Consider the following 21347-nt stretch of genomic DNA (forward strand, 5'->3'; position numbering starts at 1 on the left):
CTGTGTTCTTTTGCCTCAAGTTTTTATAGTGCGTATATCTACCAAATCCAAAGCCATCCTTTCTAGTGGAAACTGGAACGATGCCACTAAACAGTAATGATTTGCTCACTATAGGCATGGCACTCTGTTGAACAAACAACCTGGAGATGAACTGGCCTGTCAGCTACCAACAGCCACTTCAGGCATGCTAACTCTACAGACTTTTAAGGTCTTGGTATTATGGATTTATGAGACAGATTCACATAAAATAACATTTCAAATTGTCAAGTTTAACCCTGCAAAAGGTTGTGATTTTTTGTAAATAAACAGAGATGTTATAAGCATTCTTCCTTAATGCTTCTTAATATTTTACGAAAAACAGTGGAAGGCATGGGAGTCTCGAACAGCAGGCTGACTGCAATGAGCAGAGGTGGAGAGACCTGGGCCGGAGTAAGATACCACTCAGGAGAACTTACCATGTGTTTAAATACCAGATGAGAGGGAATGAAGAGCCAGGCTCTTCACAACCAAGCAGGTTGCCCAGAAAGGCTGTGGAGCCTCCGTCCTTGGAGATATATTCAAAACCTGCCTGGACGTGGTACTGGGGTTTAGGAGGGCTTGGACTGGGGAGGTCCCACCAACTCTGACTAGTCAAACACGAAGCAAGCATATGGAGCTGCAAAATATTTATGATGATAAAATAAATTTTGAAATAGATAACATAAAGTATATGAAGTACTTGTACATGGGTTGGTATTAGTGGCTGGGAAAGTTTGTAATCTGGTCAGCTTTCTGCTCTGTTAATTCCCCCATGTGCGTTTCACACGTGAAACCCAATTGTGCCACAAACAGAAACGCAGGACAGGATGAGAGGCTGGGTGATGGCTGTTGGCATTGCGGCGTTGGGTAATTCAGGAACACCACAGCCCTTCCTCGCTGTATGTCCCTCACCTGCCACCGATTCAAAATCTGTGTGAAGAGCACCAACACCTCACTTATTTATTTATTTATTATTTTTTAAAGTTTCCGAGCAGAAGCACGGCAGCAGCTCTCCCTACGCACATGGCTGTCAGCTCGCACAGGCCTGCGGGCCCAGACGCCGGGGCACGGGGCGCTCCTTCCCACCCCTCACGCGTCCCTCAGCCCGGGGCCCCGCGGCCGCCATTTCACGGCCCGAGGACGGGCGGGCGCCCGGGGGGCTCCGGGCCGAGGACCGCCCGCAGGTGTGCCCGTGCCACCGGGCCGTGCCCCAGCCACCCTGGGCGGCCTGCGGGGAGGGCGGGCAAGGCGGCGGCGGAGGAGGGGCCGCGGGCGGCGATATGGGCTGGGGCAGGCAGCGGCCCGCGCCCGCGCCTTGCTCCGGTACCGAGGGAACCGCTGCGGGCTCAGGGGGCCCTGCCCGCGGTCTCTACCCGCCGCTGAGGCGCTGAGCGCCGCCTCCTCATCCTCCTCCTCCTCCTTCGGGGAGGCGCGGCGGGGCCGGCAGGAGGAAGCTGCGCCCTCCTTCCCTCCCTCCATCCATCCCTTCCCCTTCGTCCCTCCCGGTGCTGGCGGCGGCTCCTCCCTCGGCGTGCGAGCCGCAGCCGCCGGCGAGCGGGGCGGAGGGGCGGCGCGGCGCCGAGCGGGGCCCGCTGTGGTGGTGGTGGAGGTGGTGGCGGCGGCAGCAGAAGGAGGAGGAGGAGGAAGAAGAGGAGGAGGAGGAGCGGGAGCCGCGGACCGGCGCCTCCCCGCAGCCCCGCCGCTGGGCCCCGCCGGCGCCCCCCATGCCCGTGTGGTGCTGCCGCTGCTCCCTGGCCGGTCCCGTCAGGTGAGGGGCGACGGGGGGCGGGCGAGGGGCTGGGGGCTGCCCGCTCCCCGGGCGGCTTCTGGGGCTCGGCCGGGGCCGGGGCTCGGCTCCTGCTTCGCTCCGGTGCTGGCGGTGCGCAGCGCTCTCCTCAGTCGTTTGATTAAAATAAAATAAAATAATAGCCCCGGAGGTGTTAGATTCTCCCCGCGGAGCGTGAGCTTGGAACCGAACCGTGGTTATTTTTATTTTTATTTTTATTTTTATTTTATTCCGTGACGGGTTTTCCGTGAGCCGGCCGCCGCAGGATGCTCGGTTTGTGCGTTTCTTGCTCCAAGTCCGCGGGGGGCTGGGGTCCGGCACGAGTGCCCCCTGTAAAGGGCTCCTCCGGCGCTGTGCCTTGCAGTGAAGTGTGGCAGCTGAAAGGCTAATTCGGTTTTCTTCCAAAGGGAGAAGAGTGTTTACATGTATACTATGCATTTTCTACTACTTATTTTTCCCCCGCATCAATTAAAGGTAATTAACTAAAAAGGAAAAATGACGACGAGGTGCGGAACCCCGGTAGCGCAGTTATTGCAGTTAAGCGGTGAGGCTCGACCAGAAGCTGAAGCGAGCTCCGGCGTTGGCACTGAGTCACCCCCGTGCCCTCTGGCATCTCTGCAGGACCAGAGGCAGTGATATCTTCACCAAATCCCCACCGCTGCAAAGCTGCCTATTAGTTTTTATAAGATGAAAACTTCTAGTACTTGCTGGCTTGTGCTGTTCAAGGCTCAGGGACCACAAACTCACATCCTAACTCTGTATCTGACCGGGTTTGGGTTATGATGTCCTTACAAAGGAAGAACACGCGCCTGACAGCAGTGCTTCATCTGCTGCTTCATAGGCACAATAGCTGAGGAACCGCATGTTGTATGCAGGCATTTCTGTGCGAGGTTAGTTTCACTAAACCTGTCGGGTAGTTTGCAGCCAGCTTTCAAAGCTGCAGTGTTTTTATTGTTAGAGATTCTGTAAAGCTGCACATGCATCCTGTAAGAGAGGTTTTGAAGTGTTTCTTTTGTGTTTCTAGCTTCCATTTAGCAGGGGAGGTATATTAAAATGGCACTAAAACATGCCTACTCTCTGTAAGCCTCTCTTTTGCAAGGCATAGAATAGCGTTACCTCAGATAACTTTGAGCAAAGGCTGGAAGATAATACAGGCTGCCTGTACCTATGTGTAAAAAAAAAAAAAAAAAAAAAAAAAAGAGAGAGAGATGAAAAAAGCAGTATGATAACTAAATGTCTTCTCTTTGGTTTCTTCTTACTTTAATCTAACTTGGACTTTGTGTTTTATGCATTTCTGTTATCATGAGAAGCTAATGTGTGATGGTAATTCAGTCAAATAACTAATTTGCAAACTCTTTTTCCTGTAGTGCAGGAAATACAGATATAGAGTACTTGCCTTCAGAAATAAATACAACTTCAGAATAGCTTCCCCACTTGATAGGAACTGTAACCATCACAGAGCTGTATTCACTGTGTGCTGGTGCTGCTATTCCTTTACAGCTCTCTCTAGCTTTAGTTCCATTTCCATTGAGGAAAGTCTTTTTGAAATACATAAGGGAACTTTCAGTGCTGTGGGAGTTGAGGCAGTACGTCACTTATGTGGCTGTGGGAGTTGGATTGATATCTTCTGCTTTTTGGTCCCATGTAGAAAATAATTCCTGAAATTCCAAAATGGCTTTAATAAATGTAGATTCTTAGGAAATAAGTAAGAGTGCTTGTACTCAAGTTAATTCCTTTACATTTCTTATTAAAACTGTTTAGGCTTGTAGATTGCTTTTTTTTTTTTTTTTTTTTTTTATCAAGAAGTCAAGTCTGTATTTTGAAGATTTAGTAAAATAATTGCCAATAACAGATTATTTTTAATTTGTCTTTGCTTTTATAGTTAAGCAGATGAAGTCTGTGCTTCTTCAATGACCTGGAAAGAATTGAGAGAGAGCTACTAAATAAGCAGTAGATGATCAAAAACAAGTCTTCATAGTATAGAAACATGTTTAGAGTGAAGAACTATGAGAGGAACCCAAGTGCGTGTTGCATAGAGCTGACAAATCTTAAGAAAATGACGAGTGGTGAAAACAGTCTATCCTACAATAGCTGACCTGAATGGGGCATAGTAATTCCTTTTGTTAACTTCATGGTTAGATGATTCCTTTTGTTAAAGGATTTTCTTAGAGTGCTTAAAACACCATAGGCTGCATCTAGGGTTTGTAGGAATTTCAATTCTCTCAATTTTTGAATCTCTACCGACTCCGAGTAGCCTCACTTCTACCTTTCCAAACATTTGTTGAAGTGAAGTCTTCCATGCTGCTCAGCAGGTAGGAAGGTGTGTGAATGCCTGCTGTTGTATCTCAGCTGCTCCTTCAGTCTTTGGCTGGCCTTACTGTTGTTAATTGGCTAGGCAGTGTATGCCTCCCCTTTTGATAAGGATAATGAGAAATGAGGTTTTCTGCGTGGTGGATCAAAATAATGCTTGTTGGTTATACTCTGTCTTTGTGCAAACCGAATTGGGAATCTGTGTCTCAGTGGAGCCATCTGTCCCTTTTGTTATCTTGCTGTAGACCTTCTAGGAGAAAATAGACTTTTATTTTAAATCTGCTGTTAGAAAAGCTGTGCTGAAGAGTAAAAATTTTGTGGATTGGATGAAGCATATCTGTTTTAGTCTTTGTTTTCATTAATTCTGTAGCTCTTCAAATAAAGTGTCAAAAGCAACTTTATTTTTGAAGAAATTGTTCCGACTACAACTGTTTCATTTTTAGTTTTCTTCCATCTGTCCTTGTTAATTAGAAATTACAGCAGCCCTGAAACTGAAGGACAGCTTTTGAATTCCTTTGTCCAGTATTTTGGTGACAGCCTTGGGAGGAAGATTAAAAGAATGCCTTTAATAGAAGAAACTGTTCTGCCTGGGGACTCTCTCCTTACTCTGCCTGTAGTAATAATAGGTAAGTTGTTTTGTTAACTCTTGAAATTGTGTCACTGCCGTTGCTTTTATAAACCTGCTACATGAAGTCATTTATCATAAAATAAATAATGCTTAATGTACTTACACCGAAGAAGCTCATTAGAGAAGTAAAGTTGTTATGATTAACGGTGACATCAAATTATATTAAAAGTCTTGCTACCGGAGTGTATTTTAATTCAGATGGTGACTTGGCAAAATGAGCTGTGTTATTTGGCTGCAGATACATGAGTCTTAACAGAAGAACTGTTTTGATCCTAGCATTGATAATGTAGGGCTTGATTAACATGATACCACGTCTACATCGGGTTGCGTGGTGACTGTTGATGTTGCAATGATCCACAGACTTGTGGAGTCACACAAACAGTCAAAAGCGTAATGTGAAATGTGTGCTGTGTATTGGTTAAATGCTAACTTTGCTCGTTAGCTGCATTTTGCTGTTGCGTCCATCGCTGACATCTGAATGTTGTCTCATCTTTTCCAAAGCGAATCTGTGTCAGCTCAACCAGTTGAGAGCAATGTACGTTGTCTTGATTAAATAGCTAAAGGCTTGTACCTGTAAAATCTTGCTGAATGACAGCACAGCAGAGTGGAGCAGGCTCCCTAGGTACACAGCATAATTGAGACTGCCAGGGTGACTTGTATTGGGCCAAGGTCTTTCAGCAACAGCTGTTCACCAGCTCCTTACTGCCATGACTCAATGAAAGGATAAAGAAAAGATCTGAAGTAAAAGAGGTTTTCAGTAATCTAGTTCAAAGCTGTTGGTACTGAAGCAAACCAACAGCTTGAATTGTACCTGCAAACAAGCAGAGATTCCAGAGAATAATGTTTCGACTCAATGTGTTCACAGTAAATCTCTTCAGCTTTGAAAGGCTGGTGTTTGTACAGTGCCTGTTCTCAGAGCTCTCCATGACAGCTCAAAATAGTGCTCATGTAACGCATTTACGTGGATGTGACAGACGTGAATCACTTGCTGAGTTCTGCATCATAATTGAAGAGCAACAGTTTCCTGGCATTTCATCAACCTTAGTATAGGTTTGCCATATGGCTAATGACTCAGTTTTCACTGTTTAGTTTTGCAAATACAAGTTATGCAAATACCTGTGCTCAATACTTATTTTGCCTAGAACGCTTTCCTATGTGCTGGTACCAAACACAGCTGCTTTGACTATTTCTGCTTGAGGTGTGTGTGTGTAAAAAACACAAATACGTTACCCAAATGGTGTTTCACAGATGCATTTGAGAAGTTTCTCAGGTTGATCTCCGTGGGCAGCCTGCTATCCCAAGTTTGGCTGTCTGAAGAAGCCTTAGAAGGGATCTAAACGGGTCTTAATATTGTAGTAGAACCACACAAAGAGTTGTGTATGTGTCCCTCATACATACATATATGCACACAAGTGCAGCCTACTGGTTTAATCTTCTCTGTGCTATTCCTATGTAGCTGGAGTTAAACGTTCCTTATTTGAGCTTCCTAGTGCTATTTCCTTGTGCTATTTCAGTAATTAGATGGAAAAACGATGGCATGTGTAATAAATTAACCTCATCATGGAACAAGGCTTCTATTGCCCTCTGTAACTTTACCATCCTGTTTCTCCCCTGTATGATGACCAGTTTAAGATACAATTCTTAAACTTGTGCTCTGTAGTATATTGTAGTTCTGTAAAGAGTACTAAGCTACTCTGATAATTGTAAGTAGCTTCTGGCTTGTACTTCTTTTGCTCAGGAAATTGGGAAGAAACTGGTAAATTGTATTTGAATGACTTGAAATTCTAGAAATTGATGCTAGAGTGCTAAATCTAGAAGATATTCTGTGCTAAACTTTGTCATCTGCACTGGTTTTGATCATTACTGTGTAAACATGATATAGTCTTAATTTTTCACCTGAATAACAAGTCTGTGCAATTGTGTTTGAAGTTGATTGTTTGCTTTTGATTTAGGTGTATAACAATAAATAGCAGCTTGAAGATCCCTGTGATGGAAAACTACAGCTTTCCTTCTTTGCCTCATGGCTCTTACAGTGAACAGGCATTTTTGCATCCATGTACTGGTGCATAAAATAGATTGGTGTAAGAGTTGTTAAGGCACCCTGCAGCCTTCCATAGCAGTGCAGGTTCTAGGTTCATGGAAAAACATCTTCACTGAAGGCTGACTAGAAGAATCAGCCTTTGACTTCACCTGTTAGTAAGCCTTCTTCTCATGGACAATAGCTGTAATAGTACTTAAACAGTGTTGCAATCAAGTATGGGATGTCCTGCTACTTGGGACCAGGGTGATGACTGTAGCATGGTGGAAAAGGGAGAAAGATCTGATGTACAAAGATTGGGAATGAACAGGTGAAACAAGGTTTGAGCAAACTGTTGGGGAATTTGAGGACTGAAAAATCAGAAAAGTGAGGAGACAGGCATTGAAGTGGGACTGGGAACAGAAGATGGAAACAACGTGCCCAGAGATAATGGGGAACAGGAGGCAAAGGGTGAACTCTAGAGATCAAGAGTTGGAATGACAGGAAATAAAAGCTAGCATCCTAACAATGAGTGCTATATAAAAGCATGAATAAATGGCTAACTTTAGCCTAGAATTTGAATAGCGTGTAGTAAATACCATGCATGCCACTCTAGATGGAAAACAAATGCAAAATACTGAATAGCGCCTCATTAGGAGAACACTGGGCTTTTCATTCAGTTAATGAGGAAGAGGAGCGATAGAATCCCTTGTGCTATTCTGCAGAACTTAAGTATTCTTTTATGACATAAGCTTTCCCTAGATTTTAATATTTGACCTTGCAACATGAACGTTATTTCTATATTCACACGTTAAAATGTGATCCCCTGCTTTGTCTAATACTAGTCAAACAAATAGAAATATTTACCGTACAGTAACATTTTGGTTCCATCCATTTCACAGCTTTAATAACCATTTGCAAGTAGGTTAACCTATTAAAATTATAATAATTCACATAAATGAATTGTAAAAAGCTGTAAAATGGAGGGGATATAGAAAGCTTAAATTTATATTGTTGCTGTTAAACATACTACTGAATGTGGTTTTAAACGTTTCTTGTACTTTACTACATCTATGTTTTTACCTTATGTTGTATATATAATTTCTCATGCTGACTTGTACCATCTTCAGCTTTCTGCTTTTTTTTTTTCCTTTTATTTTATGGGTAGACCTAAAGAGTGCATACTCCAGGTTGTCATTGTTTTGTGTCTTACAGTATGTAGTGTAAGTGGGAGCATAAAGTTGTAAGGTGGTAGCAATACTCAGATTGAATACTGTGATTGACATGTAGACCAGATCCCTTCCATCAGATCACTTTCACACAAGATCAGTGAATCTGACATACTGAATTACTAAATCACTTTATGTGCATTTTTTTCGTAGCGTAAAATGGTTATACATACATTTCTTACCTGAAAAAGATTGTGCTTGGCTTATTTGGAGGAAATTCCTGTGTCAGGCTTTATTTTCCTGTGAGGATTATAAGGTGCTTTGAATCAAATGGTATTGCATTATACTACTTTCATCGAATAAGCAGCAACAAGATTTCAGTACTTAGTAAAACTGTCAATAACCTAGAGTTTCTAAAACAGTTACTTCTTTCTTTAATAGGAAATGGACCTTCAGGAATTTGTCTTTCGTACCTGCTGTCTGGGTACAGGCCATATTTGTCTCCTGAAGCTGTACATCCAAACCCCATTCTACATACAAAACTAGAAGAAGCTCGACATCTTTCCATTGTTGATCAGGTAAGCTTTTTTTGCCATCTTGTCCAGATCTTTCCATTCTACAAGTTAGATTATGAAACAGTAGTCTTTCTGTAATGATCCTATTTAAAATGCTTTTGCAGCTTACACAAGTAGTGCTGTAGATGAAAAAGGCCTTAACACTCTCACCCCACAAAGAATTAGATAACATTAAAGCTGTGTGGCCTCAAACAACTAGCTTCACTCATTGGCCTCTGCTTTTCTTACCTGTAAAATAAAGAGCAGTATATACCTTCTTCAGTGGCTTGTAACAAATTACACATAGGACACTTCAGTTTAAAAACAGTACATTTTAAGAAGTGGGTATCCAAAAAAAAAAAAAAAAAAAAGTAGATTGCAGAAAAAAATTATACATAACCAGCCCAGCTAGATTATCATGTTTCTAAAGCATTAATGAGTTACTTTGTTCTTCTGTTGATTTAAATGACATTAATTCATAATCACTTGATCCAAGGCTGGTGTGTGTTTGTGGTGTTTTTTTGGTCCTTTAGGAATTTTTCCTTGTTTGTGGTGGCTTTTGGTTTTACAATCTGCCCTTTGTTGTGTTTTTATTACTTGCCAAAAGTGTCTAAAGCATCACTTACTTGGTCAGTGAATAGCTGACTCAGGAATTCCTGCTTTCATGTCCTGGAACATTTGGGCACTATTGTTGAAGTACATTAGCAACATGTATTCTTTGGTCTTTAAATTAAAATATTCCCAAATAATACAGTTCTCATTAAGACTTTTTTTTTTTTTTTTTTTTTTGTACCATTAGGGACACTTTTCTTTTCTGAACAGTATGCATCCTTAACTGTTTGCGTTCACAACTTTACAACTGCTGCTGTTTGGTATCTGCTATACTTGCATACATCTGATTTTCCCATTCCATCTGAACAGTTAAATCTTCTCCTTTATTTTTCTCCCCATTTGTTTTCTGTATTATCATTTTCTACTCATCTCATCACACTGCTGATTGATTACTCACTGTGCAGTCAGCGAGTGTGTTGCCCATGTGACTATAAATTTTTTGAAATATAAACACGTCATGGGGAAGTTAAGGTTGGTTGACTTTGGTTTGGGGCTTTTTGGTTTTAGTACTCTGCCATTTGCATGCAATGCAGTTTCAAGGTTTGTTTTTTGGCTGGAAAGTAGGTTGACTTAGCTTTTGGCTATAGGTGTTACATATACTTCATCCTCCCTCACTCCCCTGTATGTTCTCGCAGTTTTGGAAGCCAAACTTGTCTTTGTCAGCAAAAAGACATTTTTCTCTTCAGATTTTTATTCTCTTTTTCAAACATTTGCCACTGCATCACAGTGTTTTGAAATAGGAAAATGTGGCTGGCTAATAGATGCTGAAATATGAAAACATTTTAGAATGTTCTAGAAATAGTTCTCAAGATGAACTGCTTTGTAAAAACAAGTCTAATTCTAATTAATTTTTAAAATCAGTATTTCCAGTACTGCCATTATTTCAAAATAAAATAAACTTGCTGTTAGAACTACACGAGCAGTCAGAGGACCCTTTTCTGCTTGATCTTTGAAACGATGTTTTTAGGTTCCTTTTTTGCTTTGTCAAAATGAGACTCCTAGAAATACTAGCAATTCTCTGTTAAAAGCAGTCTGTTACCTATAAATAGAAATGCTATTAAGTTACTCTGTTCTCTGAACGTTTGTCCCAATTTTTCAAATAATGACCTGCCTTGGTATTACTGCACTAGCACACAATTCTCAAATGGCAGAAATCTATAATATAAAAAGTTAGAGAAGAACTGAATCATGGTTGTTATTTCTAAAAACTTCTGATTTAATTTCTACACTACATATTTCTACTTAAAATGCAACTTGAACTAATTGTGGTGTTCGTACATCAAATTCAATTTCTGTACATCAGAACAGCATGATAAACAGTGAAAGTTGTAACTCTCGTACTTCAGGATCTAGAGTACCTGTCTGAAGGCCTCGAAGGACGCTCTTCAAACCCAGTTGCTGTGCTTTTTGATACACTCCTGCATCCTGATGCTGACTTTGGGTATGACTACCCACCAGTTTTGCACTGGAAGCTAGAGCAACATAATTATATTCCTCATATAGTGCTTGGTAAAGGACCACCTGGTGGGGCTTGGCATGTGAGTAAATATTTTATATTACTGGATGGTAACTTGATAATTTTATGGTCTAGGAATTGTCTTGCTAAGGTTGTTTTAGATGGTAATGGCAATTTCATTTACCAAAGGTCAAGTATGTTAGAGATGAAACATTACCCTTAATTTTGGGAATCATCACCATGACTGCTGTCTTACGTTTTTTATTAGTTTAAATTTAATTATACTAAGGAGTATTCTCTGGCTTTTTTTCGTATTGTTTTCAGCTGCTGTTATACAAAATCTTAAATCTTAATGTATTCATCCTGTTGCTTTTATGCTTTTCTCTTGTTTTGTGTTTTTATAAATAACAATAACTTCTATAAATAAGTTTTATAAATAACTTTATTAATAATTTTCCCTTTCACTTGTTCTACTTTTACATAAAAGTATCCGTTTGAAATTTATCTGGTCATGCCTCTTGTTTTTCTTCCTTAGTCCATGGAAGGCTCTATGCTAACCATCAGTTTTGGAGACTGGATGGAACTTCCCGGGCTCACCTTTAAGGAGTGGGCAGCTAGCAAGCGCAGGTAGAGATGCTGCATAATGCATTTGGGAAACATACAGTTGCTGTAAGATAGACAACACTATTTTAAGAACTGGAAAACATTCAAGCTTCATTGTTTACAGGAATGCTTCTTTTTTAGTGTATTTAATTGCCTGATGGCACTAGAAACGATACTGCTGTGTGCACTCTGAAAGAAAATTGACAGTGGTTGAACAGAATAATGGCTTTGAGTGCATCAAAAGCATACATACTAGCAATGTTGTGTTTTAACAACATTTCTCAAATAAGTGCTGTTACTGTAAGTAGTTTTAGGCATTCAAAATCTACAGAAGTATCACAAGTTCCTCTTTCACTGTGGATGTCACTTAAGTTGCTGTGCACGGTAGCTTTCTTGTAATTCAGGAAGTCAGTATTTTTCAGCTTTTGCTTTACAGACAAAGCTGCAGCATCTAAAATGTTGCTATCAGTTGTATTGTTGAGAATAATTTATTACTTCTCAATATTATTTTCTTGTAAATTCCTTGGAAAAAACATTTTAAAGAAAAAATTCTGTCTTGTATGATTCCATGGCCTTTGCTTCAAGGATACAATTAGTTCACAAATGCCTGTGTCAATAGATGAACTGTGCATAGGCTCTTTATAAAATTTCAATTTTCCTGACGTAATTCTAATTAAAGGAAGCTGTTGTTTTGAATTGGGCATGTGTGTTTGAGCAGACTGTTACTCGTTTCAGGACAACACAGTGGAGAGAAACTGTACCTTTGTTCTTTAATCGCTTTCTTAGATAATGACAGTAGTCTTGCCTCCGTATGAACTGAAATCCCATAAGCTGCTTATTATCTGAAGCTAATTTGTTGATATTATAATTTTCAACAATACTAAAAAAAGAAATGCTGACCAGTTTTACTACAATTAAACAAGCATATTAAAAAACATAGATAATTAAAACTTGTAGTCGTGTGAAATGGTTTCCTTAAAACAGGTGTGACACTTGCAGCCAACCTCTCTAATAAATATCTCATCAGGTTTTCAGAGTAGTGTATGTACTTCTAAATGTTCAGGTTACTGTTTTGTTAATCTGTTAGGGTAAGTAACCCTATCTCTTGTAAATGTGCTTCAGAGTGTAATTCTGTGGCTACCCAATGTTCACTGCTTTTGGCTTCTTAGAGCTTGCTTCTAAAGAAGCAGCAGAATTCATGCAACTGTTCAAAACAATTATACCTTCAGCTTAAATTTGTTGTAAATACAGCAGTAAACATGAAAAGCATAGATGTAATACCAGGATTCCAATGCAAGAATGTTTTTTTTTTTGGGCATTTGACTATCGTAATCCTATTCACGTGTGTATTAAGGTTCTGTGTGAGGCTTGCTTTTTTCATTTCTGTGGGACTTAATTCTGTGATATGGAACTACTTATTTTGATCCTTAACTGAATTAACTGAACTTACCTGTACTAAAAGGATAGGTCTTTTGAGTTGAGTAGTCTTCAATATACTTCAAAGTTAGCATGTACTTCAAGTAACTAAGTAATTTGTATGTTGTCGTTGAGTACTGTTTAGCCAGTATTATATTGTTGGTGGTCATGATGTTAAACTGGCTTTGTAAAATGCTTCCACATAGATCTACTGTGATACAGGGTATTCATGTTTAATTTGCTCATCACCTTAGCACTTTACAATTAAAAGAGTTGATTATTTAAAAAAAAAAAAAAAAAAAAAGCTTGTCTTGTATATCAGGAATCAAGACAGCGAATAAAACTAAGTTCAAATATATTGAACTCTGTAGTTAAACGGAACAGATTCAATCCTTTTACATCTGACTGTCAGGTATTATATCATATATGATGTTGAAACTACTGCTAAGGTGTTAATATTAACTGGAACCATTCGATTCTATTTCAGAAATATAAAGAGTGACCGTGTAATGCCAGAAGAAATTGCTTGCTATTATAAACACTATGTTAAAGTCATGGGCCTCCAGAAGAATTTCAGAGACAATGTTTATATAACATCAGTATCCAGGCTTTATCGAGAAGAGGATGATGAAAATAGAAGTCAACTTAGTGAAGATATTTCAACGCAGCATTTGGAAATGGAAGATGGACAGAAATCACTGATCAAGCGAAACTGGGAAGTTAGAGGTTATCAGCGAGCAACGGATGGTTCTCATGTGCCCTTCTGCCTCTTTGCTGAGAATGTGGCTCTTGCCACTGGAAGCTTTGATTCTCCTGGCCGACTGCAAGTTGAAGGAGAAGATTTCCCTTTTGTGCTTCATTCCATGTCTGACTTTGGGGCTGCTATCAGCAAAGGAAAGCTGCGTGGGAAAGCAGACCCTGTATTAATTGTGGGTGCCGGACTTACAGCAGCTGATGCAGTACTGTGTGCCTACAACAACAACATCCCAGTAATTCATGTGTTTCGTAGAAGAGTTACTGATACAAGCCTGATTTTCAAACAGTTACCTAAAAAGCTTTACCCTGAATACCATAAGGTCTATCATATGATGTGTACTCAGTCACACACTGTGGACTCTAATCTGCATTCTGCTTACACTAGTTTCCCTGAACACAATGTACTTTCCTTCAAGCCTGAAATGAAATGTGTTCTTCAGAGTGCCTCTGGACTGAAGAAAATTCTGAAGTTTTCTGTAGCCTTAGTTCTGATAGGTTCTCACCCAAATCTTTTCTTCCTAAAGGACCAAGGGCATAGCATAGGTCATCACTCAAATCAGCCCATCACATGCAAGGGGAATCCTATAGAGATTGATCCATATACTTATGAATGCACTAAAGAAGCAAACCTCTTTGCTTTAGGTCCTCTGGTTGGAGACAACTTTGTACGGTTTTTAAAAGGAGGTGCACTGGGTATTGCACGATGCTTGGCAATAAGACAAAAGAAGAAACATGAATTGATTGAAAGTGGGGATGGAGGAGGTGATGGGGTACCTTAAATAAGGCTATAGAAACTTTCACATACGAAATTAGACGTAGTCTAACAAAGTACTGACAGCAAAAGTTGTTAGCAGTCATATTTCTGTATACAAGTAACCTGTACTTGTACTGTTTGGTAAAGGATGCTAATACCACTATACTTCCTTTTCAAAATACAAAAATGTGATCTGCTGTTACAACTGATCTCTACTCCACTGGAATTACTTCCAGAGAAACAGAAAATGAGACTAACTTCTATTGACCTGCCTGTCATCTCTTGCTCAGCTTGAAAGAGCAGACTTCCTCTGGGAAAAGCAATGCATGCCAGAGTGGGTTTATCTTGTAGTGTCAAACCTGACAAAATATTCTTATCCTGAAATTAAGATAATTTTTAAAAGCAGAAGACTCCTAGTACAAAGTGATTCTTGGTCCCAAAGCAAATTTGGAGCCTTCTGTTTGAAGTGAGGGTTTTATTTATTTGCCATAGTAACACAGGAAGAATGAGCACTTAGTAAAATGTTTTTTTAATACAAAGGATTTCTCTAAGCAGAGAAGTATTGGTCAACAGTTCCAAATTATTCAACTTGGAAATTGGAATAAAAGAACAGGCATTCCAGTTTAATCTTCAGTGCATGATTTGACGATTCATTCATGTTTTTTCACACTATGCCTAGATTTTGGTGAGTGCAGAAAGACTGACATGAGATGTTCCCCTTCAGTGATGTGTATGTTCTGAGAATACTCATCAACATAAACAATAAAGTACTGATGTAAGTGCTCTTATTACAGTGTCAATATAATGAATAGTGTGCTACTGAAAAAGAAATCTAAGTACATGAGAAAGCTTTTCAATTTTTTGCCTTTTAGCTCAGGAAGACTGAATGGGATCACTTGAGTGATGAAGGTGGGTGGTAGTTATTAGTGTCTCCCGTTTGGCCAAGTACTGGTTGTTTTTTCCTCCTAGATCAGCACGTAACACAAACTATTTTGCTTTGCAGTTTTTTGTTGTTGTTTTTTTTTTTTTTTAATGTCATGGAAAAGGATTATACTCACAGCCAGCTTAAAGAAAACAAACATAGTTCATATAAAATACTAGTTTGCTATAAAATACAAAGATCTAACGTGTACCTACCTCTGAAGTTTTGCATTTCTGCTCCATAATGTAAGGCCTGGATTTTTGTTTACCTAAACATGCTCTAGGGTTTTTGGCTGTAGTAAGATAAGCAACAGCCAGTTAGAGGATTACCATCCAGAACTCTCAGTAGATTAATTGCTTGGTTTTGATTCATTACCACACACTTTAATTCAGGTCCATTGTGATCGAACAGATGGTACTACATCTAGTTTTTCATTTGGTTTTCATTTTCATTCTGTGTTGAAGAATATCACGTTAGTTTAAGATACTGTATGTGCATGATTAAAATCTCCATGTTAGAACTTGAGCAGATTTTTAAAGGAAATAAGTTCTAGGCTTAGACTTTGTGAAACTATTAGTGCTTGCTGGTATCCCAGCTTATTTTCCCCAAGTTGTAGGTATCTATATGCAACAAATGCCTGCATTCTGTGCCAACTGAGCTATTGGGTTCTGTGACTACTGCTGGCTTTTATGCGTCTGAGTAAGGTAATCAGACTTGCACAGACTTTAGTTGACAAGGCTAAGTATGCAAAGATTAAAATGACTTTTTTCAGTGGAGGGCAAAAGTCGTTATGAAATGATGCTACTACTGATAAATCTTAGTTTAGAGCCAACTGAATTGCGTAAATGCAAACATAAGGAAGGCAGACTTTATTTTCTGCATTGCCTACAAGGTTGAATTTAACCATACATTTTCAGTAGTTAAGATTTTCTTATACTGATTTGAGCTGGCTTTAATTATGCTAAATCTTAGGCTTATTTATAAATGAATTGAAATTCTATAATTAGCCTTCTTTAGCAGAAACTGTATGTATATATAAATCTATCTTAAAACTGTGATACCTAATCATTTCAACTGAGAATTGGTGTTGCAAGTGATAAATATTTGATTACAGAACTTTATGGCAGTTAATATATCGGGAATACATCTGCACTGTGATTAAATTCCTTCAGTTTTTGTATAAATATAAATTTCTAAATACAACATACTGCAGCATGTTAGAGCATATCCCTTTGTCACCTGAAACAAAATGCCAACAAAACAAGGGAAGCAAAGAAGGGAGAGGTCCAAACAGCCAAATCCCTAGCTTCAGCTGCTGCAGCTGTTTATGGGCTGTGCTCATGGCAGAAACAAACAATGTGAGCGATTTCTGTCCAGCCCATTGTACAGGTAACTTTCACAGCAATGTTATAATACCTTGAGCTTTAATTGCTTTCCTCTTTTTGTCAGTCTTCTCAGTACCTCTGAGATTAAATAAGAAGACATGTTAGCTGGGCAGAGCAATTTTCTCAGTGGTCGTGTTTGTTAGTCTGCCAGTATAAAACTACTTTTGACTGAAGCTGTACTAAAAATCATCCTGTTTCTTCTAGAAATTGCTAGTTTTAAAGTTGCAGCTGGACTTTCTGACATTTGGGTTTCTGACTATCTGGGAGATGTTTCCATTGCTCTCCACTTAGGTATGGCTATAAGAATAAGATGTAAAAATTAATTTAACTTGGTTAGGATAGCTTTACCTTAAGATAGTTTTACCTAAAGCATTATGATAATTATTTATTATGAATTAGATGTTGGCACTGGATAGCTCTTTTGGGGAAACGTGTTCTCTCAGATTTCAAAAAGAATGTGTATATATATATATATTTGAATTTCCTTTATGCTATAATAGTTCCCAACAGGGAAACTGTGTGCTTCCTTCAGCTCTTCTTTCAGTGGGAAAGATAAGCTTTCAAATACTGTGTGAATAAGAAGGATGCTTATTACTTCAGCGTTATTACTGATACACAGGAAAAATGTAACTTTTAACTAAAGGAATTTTATTTGGATTTACAGAATTTATAAAGGTACGTTAATCATGCTGTGTATTTTGTAAAAGGCTAGTGGGAAAATATCTTTTGTAGTTGACTTTTGGTTCTTAATGCTGAATGCATCTCCTAACTAAATTATTAAGATTATTTTAATTAGTATCCTGCTGTGTTGGACTGGGGGCTAAGGCCTGTCATAGTCGATTTCCCTAACAATCCATCTAGGATGTAGTTGTTTAACAATGGGCAGCTCCTCATGGAGGCACCTAACCGTGGTAAGAAATTGCACAGCTTTTGGCATCTAGTAGCTGATTGACTTGTGCTTAAAGCATTTTCCACAAAAGCGTGGCTTCATTTTGCCCTGCTGAATCAGTGCAGGAGTCCTTTCTGCAAGCAGCCCACGGAGCGGTGACAGTAACATCAGCCTGTTCTGGCTCTGAAGTAAATGCATGGCCTGGAGCTCGCAACCTTGGCTTGCCAAGAGCGAGCATAGGAACCAGGTGTATAGGCTCCAGAAACAGAGCCTATACATTGAGTAAGGGGTACCAAAGAGCATCCCACAGCCACGGGTCCTCAGCACTGCAGGAGTTGTCAGGGTACGCCATGGCCTGTTGTGTAGGTGCCTCTTTAATGATTAATCTCAGTGTGATGGTTGCCTAACGAAAAACATCAATTCTGTAGAAGGAGATGGCTGTAGGTTTTTCATGCAGCTTGAGAATGAGGAAAAAAGGGTAAGAGCCAGGAAACTGGAGTATTTAATTTCTTCCAGCTTTGAACAAGGCCCAGACTTTGAGGAAGGCCTGGCTTGCACAGCCCATGGAAGGGGAGGAAAGGAATTTACCTCATTAAAAGCTGTTTTTAGGCAAGCTGCTCTTGAGAGGAAAAAGGGTGTAAGATCTGTTAACTCCTGAGTCCTCTCTAATAGCAAGTAATGACCAGTGAAGAAGCAGCAGGAAAGCAGTACAGAACCTGATCAATATTAACTGAAAAACTATAGGTGCCAAAGCAAGCCCCTGTAGTACTCATAGGCTCTTGGTCTCCTCCCATCCTCTTCTATCCAGATATGCAAGCTGTGACATCCAGCTGGAGTTGTGCTGGATTTGTTAGTCTAATCTGTTGCCATATGTTTTTAATGGGCTCCTAAGGGAGGTTGTGCTGAAGTGCAACATGTGGGAAGCCCTAAGCCTTGATCCGAAAGGTGATGTGCAAAGAGACGAGTCTTGGTTGCTCTGATACAATGCCGTATTTTCCATTTGTGAGAAACAAAGCTGGTATTTTCATGCAATAGTGGAGTCTTGGCTTTAAAGCTGCTAGAGCACAGCTGCTTCTAAACTGCATGAGGTAGCACACGTGTACCTTAAGGGCAGCTGATCACATGGATAATAAAACCCAGTAATGATTTCATTTTGAAAAAGTTATGGAACAAAAAATGCTGGAAGATTTATACTGTTAGGTTTTATTTTAGGTCATATTTTAGAACATTCTGGCTATGATGGTTTTTATCAGTGTTTTTTGTTGTTTGAGTTTTTTCTGGGTGAGAGCAAGATGGGAGCACAGTAGTTCAACTGATAAAGTGTCTTTTAGATATCCACTTCTCCCTTTTCTTGCCTAACCCAAAAGAAAATACATGCTTTGTTTGAAATGACCATAATACGTTCTATTTAGTAGAAACAATTTTTTATTTTTTTATTTTTTTTTGACAGAAGACAAGGCTTTGGTGACAATTGGGGTGACAAATTTGAAGTTCGGTGCTGCGTTATGAATTCCTGTTTTTCTGAAAGACAACACTGTCTTTTGGGGAATATGGTGCACTTCTGGGCTGGTCGAGTTCAGCTAATTCTCAAAGCTTGAGTTGCACTAGGAAGTGTGGGACCACAGATCTGGTGTAAGGAACAAGGATTGGGAGGAGCTACAATATAATATAGTAATTACAGTGAGTCTAAGCACTCTTCTAAAGATGGCTTTGTGTTTGCAGGCACTATGGAACATTTCAGCTCAAGCAGGCTTATTACCCTGAATTTGACTTCACGTTACACCCATCTACATATTGGGTGACTTTCCATGAAAGATTATTTTGTGCTCATCAGGCATATTAAGCCCAACTGTTACAACCTGGTGACCATAGTACAGAGGAGAAAAAAAAAGACTTCATATTCTTAGCTCTCCTATCATTTTGAATCAACTTGTTCTGGAGATCCATTATGGATCCATATCATCAATATCATAATTTTATCAAATTTGCATTTTTTTCCTCTCTCTCCCCATTATGGGATCAGTAGCAATGTGCATGCATCAGCCTGCATTGTCTACAGTGGATGCTCCAAACTGAAATTCAGCTTTGTTCCTGGACACCCTCTGCAGACCTCTATGCCAGCATGAAGACAATGAAAACATAACAAGCCTAGTTCACAAAATACTATAGAATCCCAGCATTTTATTATATATATATATATATTTTTTTTAATGGACATATAAAGAAGTTGCCCACAATCTAAAGCTAGGGACAAGATGATAGATTTGGTGGTAGACTTCTGGGGATTGCTCTGAGTGGAAGGAAGTGATTCACTTTTAATTCTAGGATCAGCTTCTATGTGAACACTAAAATTCAAGAACTGATCCTGTTACCTTATATCTGCTTGGCAAAATTTGGGAAGTCAGTACTCCAGCCTGGCCCATTGCTGCTGGTTCTGGTATTCTGGTTGTTGAATTGCAGTTCTAAATGAGCTAACATTTTATGTTCTCCCACCCTATTTTTTTTGCTCACACATGATGCATCTGGAGCTTGAGGTACTAAGTAAACATTTCCATGTGTCGTGCCTTGCTATTTCTGCTTTTGCTGTAGTATGTTTGGGTCATCCCCTTTTTCAGATGTTCAGCGTAAACAACTTGTAGAGAATATCTGCTGTCAATTTAAATATATTCTCCTTTTGAACTGTGAGCAAAACCTCAGCCTTGATTAGATGATAGAACCTACCAGAGGCATGCATGTGAAGCTTGTTTTATCTTCATGTGTGAAAACTGATGACAGATGAAAGTCTAAAGGAATAATACGGGAAGAGTTTCAGCTGAAAGAAGGCAATTACCGGTCCAGAGAAGTGGGGAACTCTTGGGGGGAGGGAACTGTGGAGAGGCAAAGGCGTTCAGAGTGCTGTTGTGTTCAGAAAGGGGGAAGAGAAGTTTTTGTATGGATCTGGTGCTGTAGTGGATGCTTGAGAGAGATTTCAGTGGTCAAAGCTGGGGCAGAAGGATGCGAGCAGAGTGCTGAAGCAAGTGGCAGGGCAAGTTGCTGGTTGGGGAGACTGGGAAATGGTTGGCAAAAATCAGATTTACCTCACTAGAATGTGGTGGTCATGAAAGACTTGTACAAAGAGGAGTGAGGAATACAGTGGTAGGGCAGCTGATGCAGGTTTCGCCACGTTTGGATTAGGTTTGAAGACAGCAGCACAACCAGGGTGCAGTCAGAAGTAGCCAAACACTGGAGTGGCCAAATGTGGTTGTGGGTAGATTCAGGAACTTGAATGGAGCAAGAGAAGGGGAAGTTGTATGGGAGGGAAAGTGATGGGGAAGAGACAGTTTAATCATCACGGACAAAAAGCTTTCTTTACAGAACGGATTGATGCTAGGAGATCTGGGTGGGGGTAGATCTTACAACTGATGTACCAGGTGAAGTTGGTGTAGAGGCTTCTACATGTGGAACATGGTGAAGGACTGGAGGTCAGCAGACAGGACACTGAAGCTGATGACAAATGCTTTTTTAGATTATAGGAATTAGTGCAATGACACAGGAGAGGCCAGCCCTGCCACCCACCCTGCTGCACCAGCCCTGAGAGAAGACTCTAGTAAGTGTACAACGAAAGCTGGGAGGATTCTCATGGGTGTGAGAGGTCAAAAATAGAGCATAATCTTCAGCAGTGAGAAGGAAAATACGTTGGTAGTCCTGTAAAAGAAAAAAAAAAAAATACCCTAGCTTCTCCAGCTGATGGGGGAAAGACAGGAAGTCAGCTGAAACTGATGCAAGCTAAAGCTGAGGATGGTGTTTCTGTACAGAAACAGCATCTGTCCTCCCTTCCAGTGGTGCATGAAATAATCCAACCTGCTTGAAACTGTGTTCAGCTAAGCTGATGGATGCAAGACTGTACTTTAAAAGCCTTGCTAATAAAAAGTATATTTAGTTTGTATATTGTGTGCATCTCCTTCCTGTGAGCAGCATGAACAAAAATAATACATGGTACTAAAAAAAAAAAAAAAAAGCAGTCCCCACACAGCCTCAATGTTTGTTACACAGAAATACAAGAAACAAGATCTGCAGATAAAGCTTTTGCTTA

At 39.9% G+C, this 21347-nt stretch overlaps 1 protein-coding gene across 1 annotated transcript; it reads left to right on the forward strand.

Annotated features, from left to right (window-relative positions):
* The first annotated feature begins 1703 nt into the window (after positions 1-1703).
* Positions 1704-14867, forward strand: OSGIN2 (oxidative stress induced growth inhibitor family member 2). Its single transcript, XM_032182787.1, has 6 exons — positions 1704-1786; positions 4586-4740; positions 8370-8506; positions 10441-10632; positions 11086-11177; positions 13057-14867. Exons 1-6 carry the CDS (start codon positions 1743-1745, stop codon positions 14102-14104), a joined length of 1668 nt encoding a protein of 555 aa, XP_032038678.1. The 5' UTR covers positions 1704-1742; the 3' UTR covers positions 14105-14867.
* The last annotated feature ends 6480 nt before the right edge of the window (positions 14868-21347 follow it).

This window comes from Aythya fuligula, chromosome 2 (genome assembly GCF_009819795.1).
Source record: "Aythya fuligula isolate bAytFul2 chromosome 2, bAytFul2.pri, whole genome shotgun sequence".
In the NCBI taxonomy this organism is placed as follows: Eukaryota; Metazoa; Chordata; class Aves; order Anseriformes; family Anatidae; genus Aythya; species Aythya fuligula.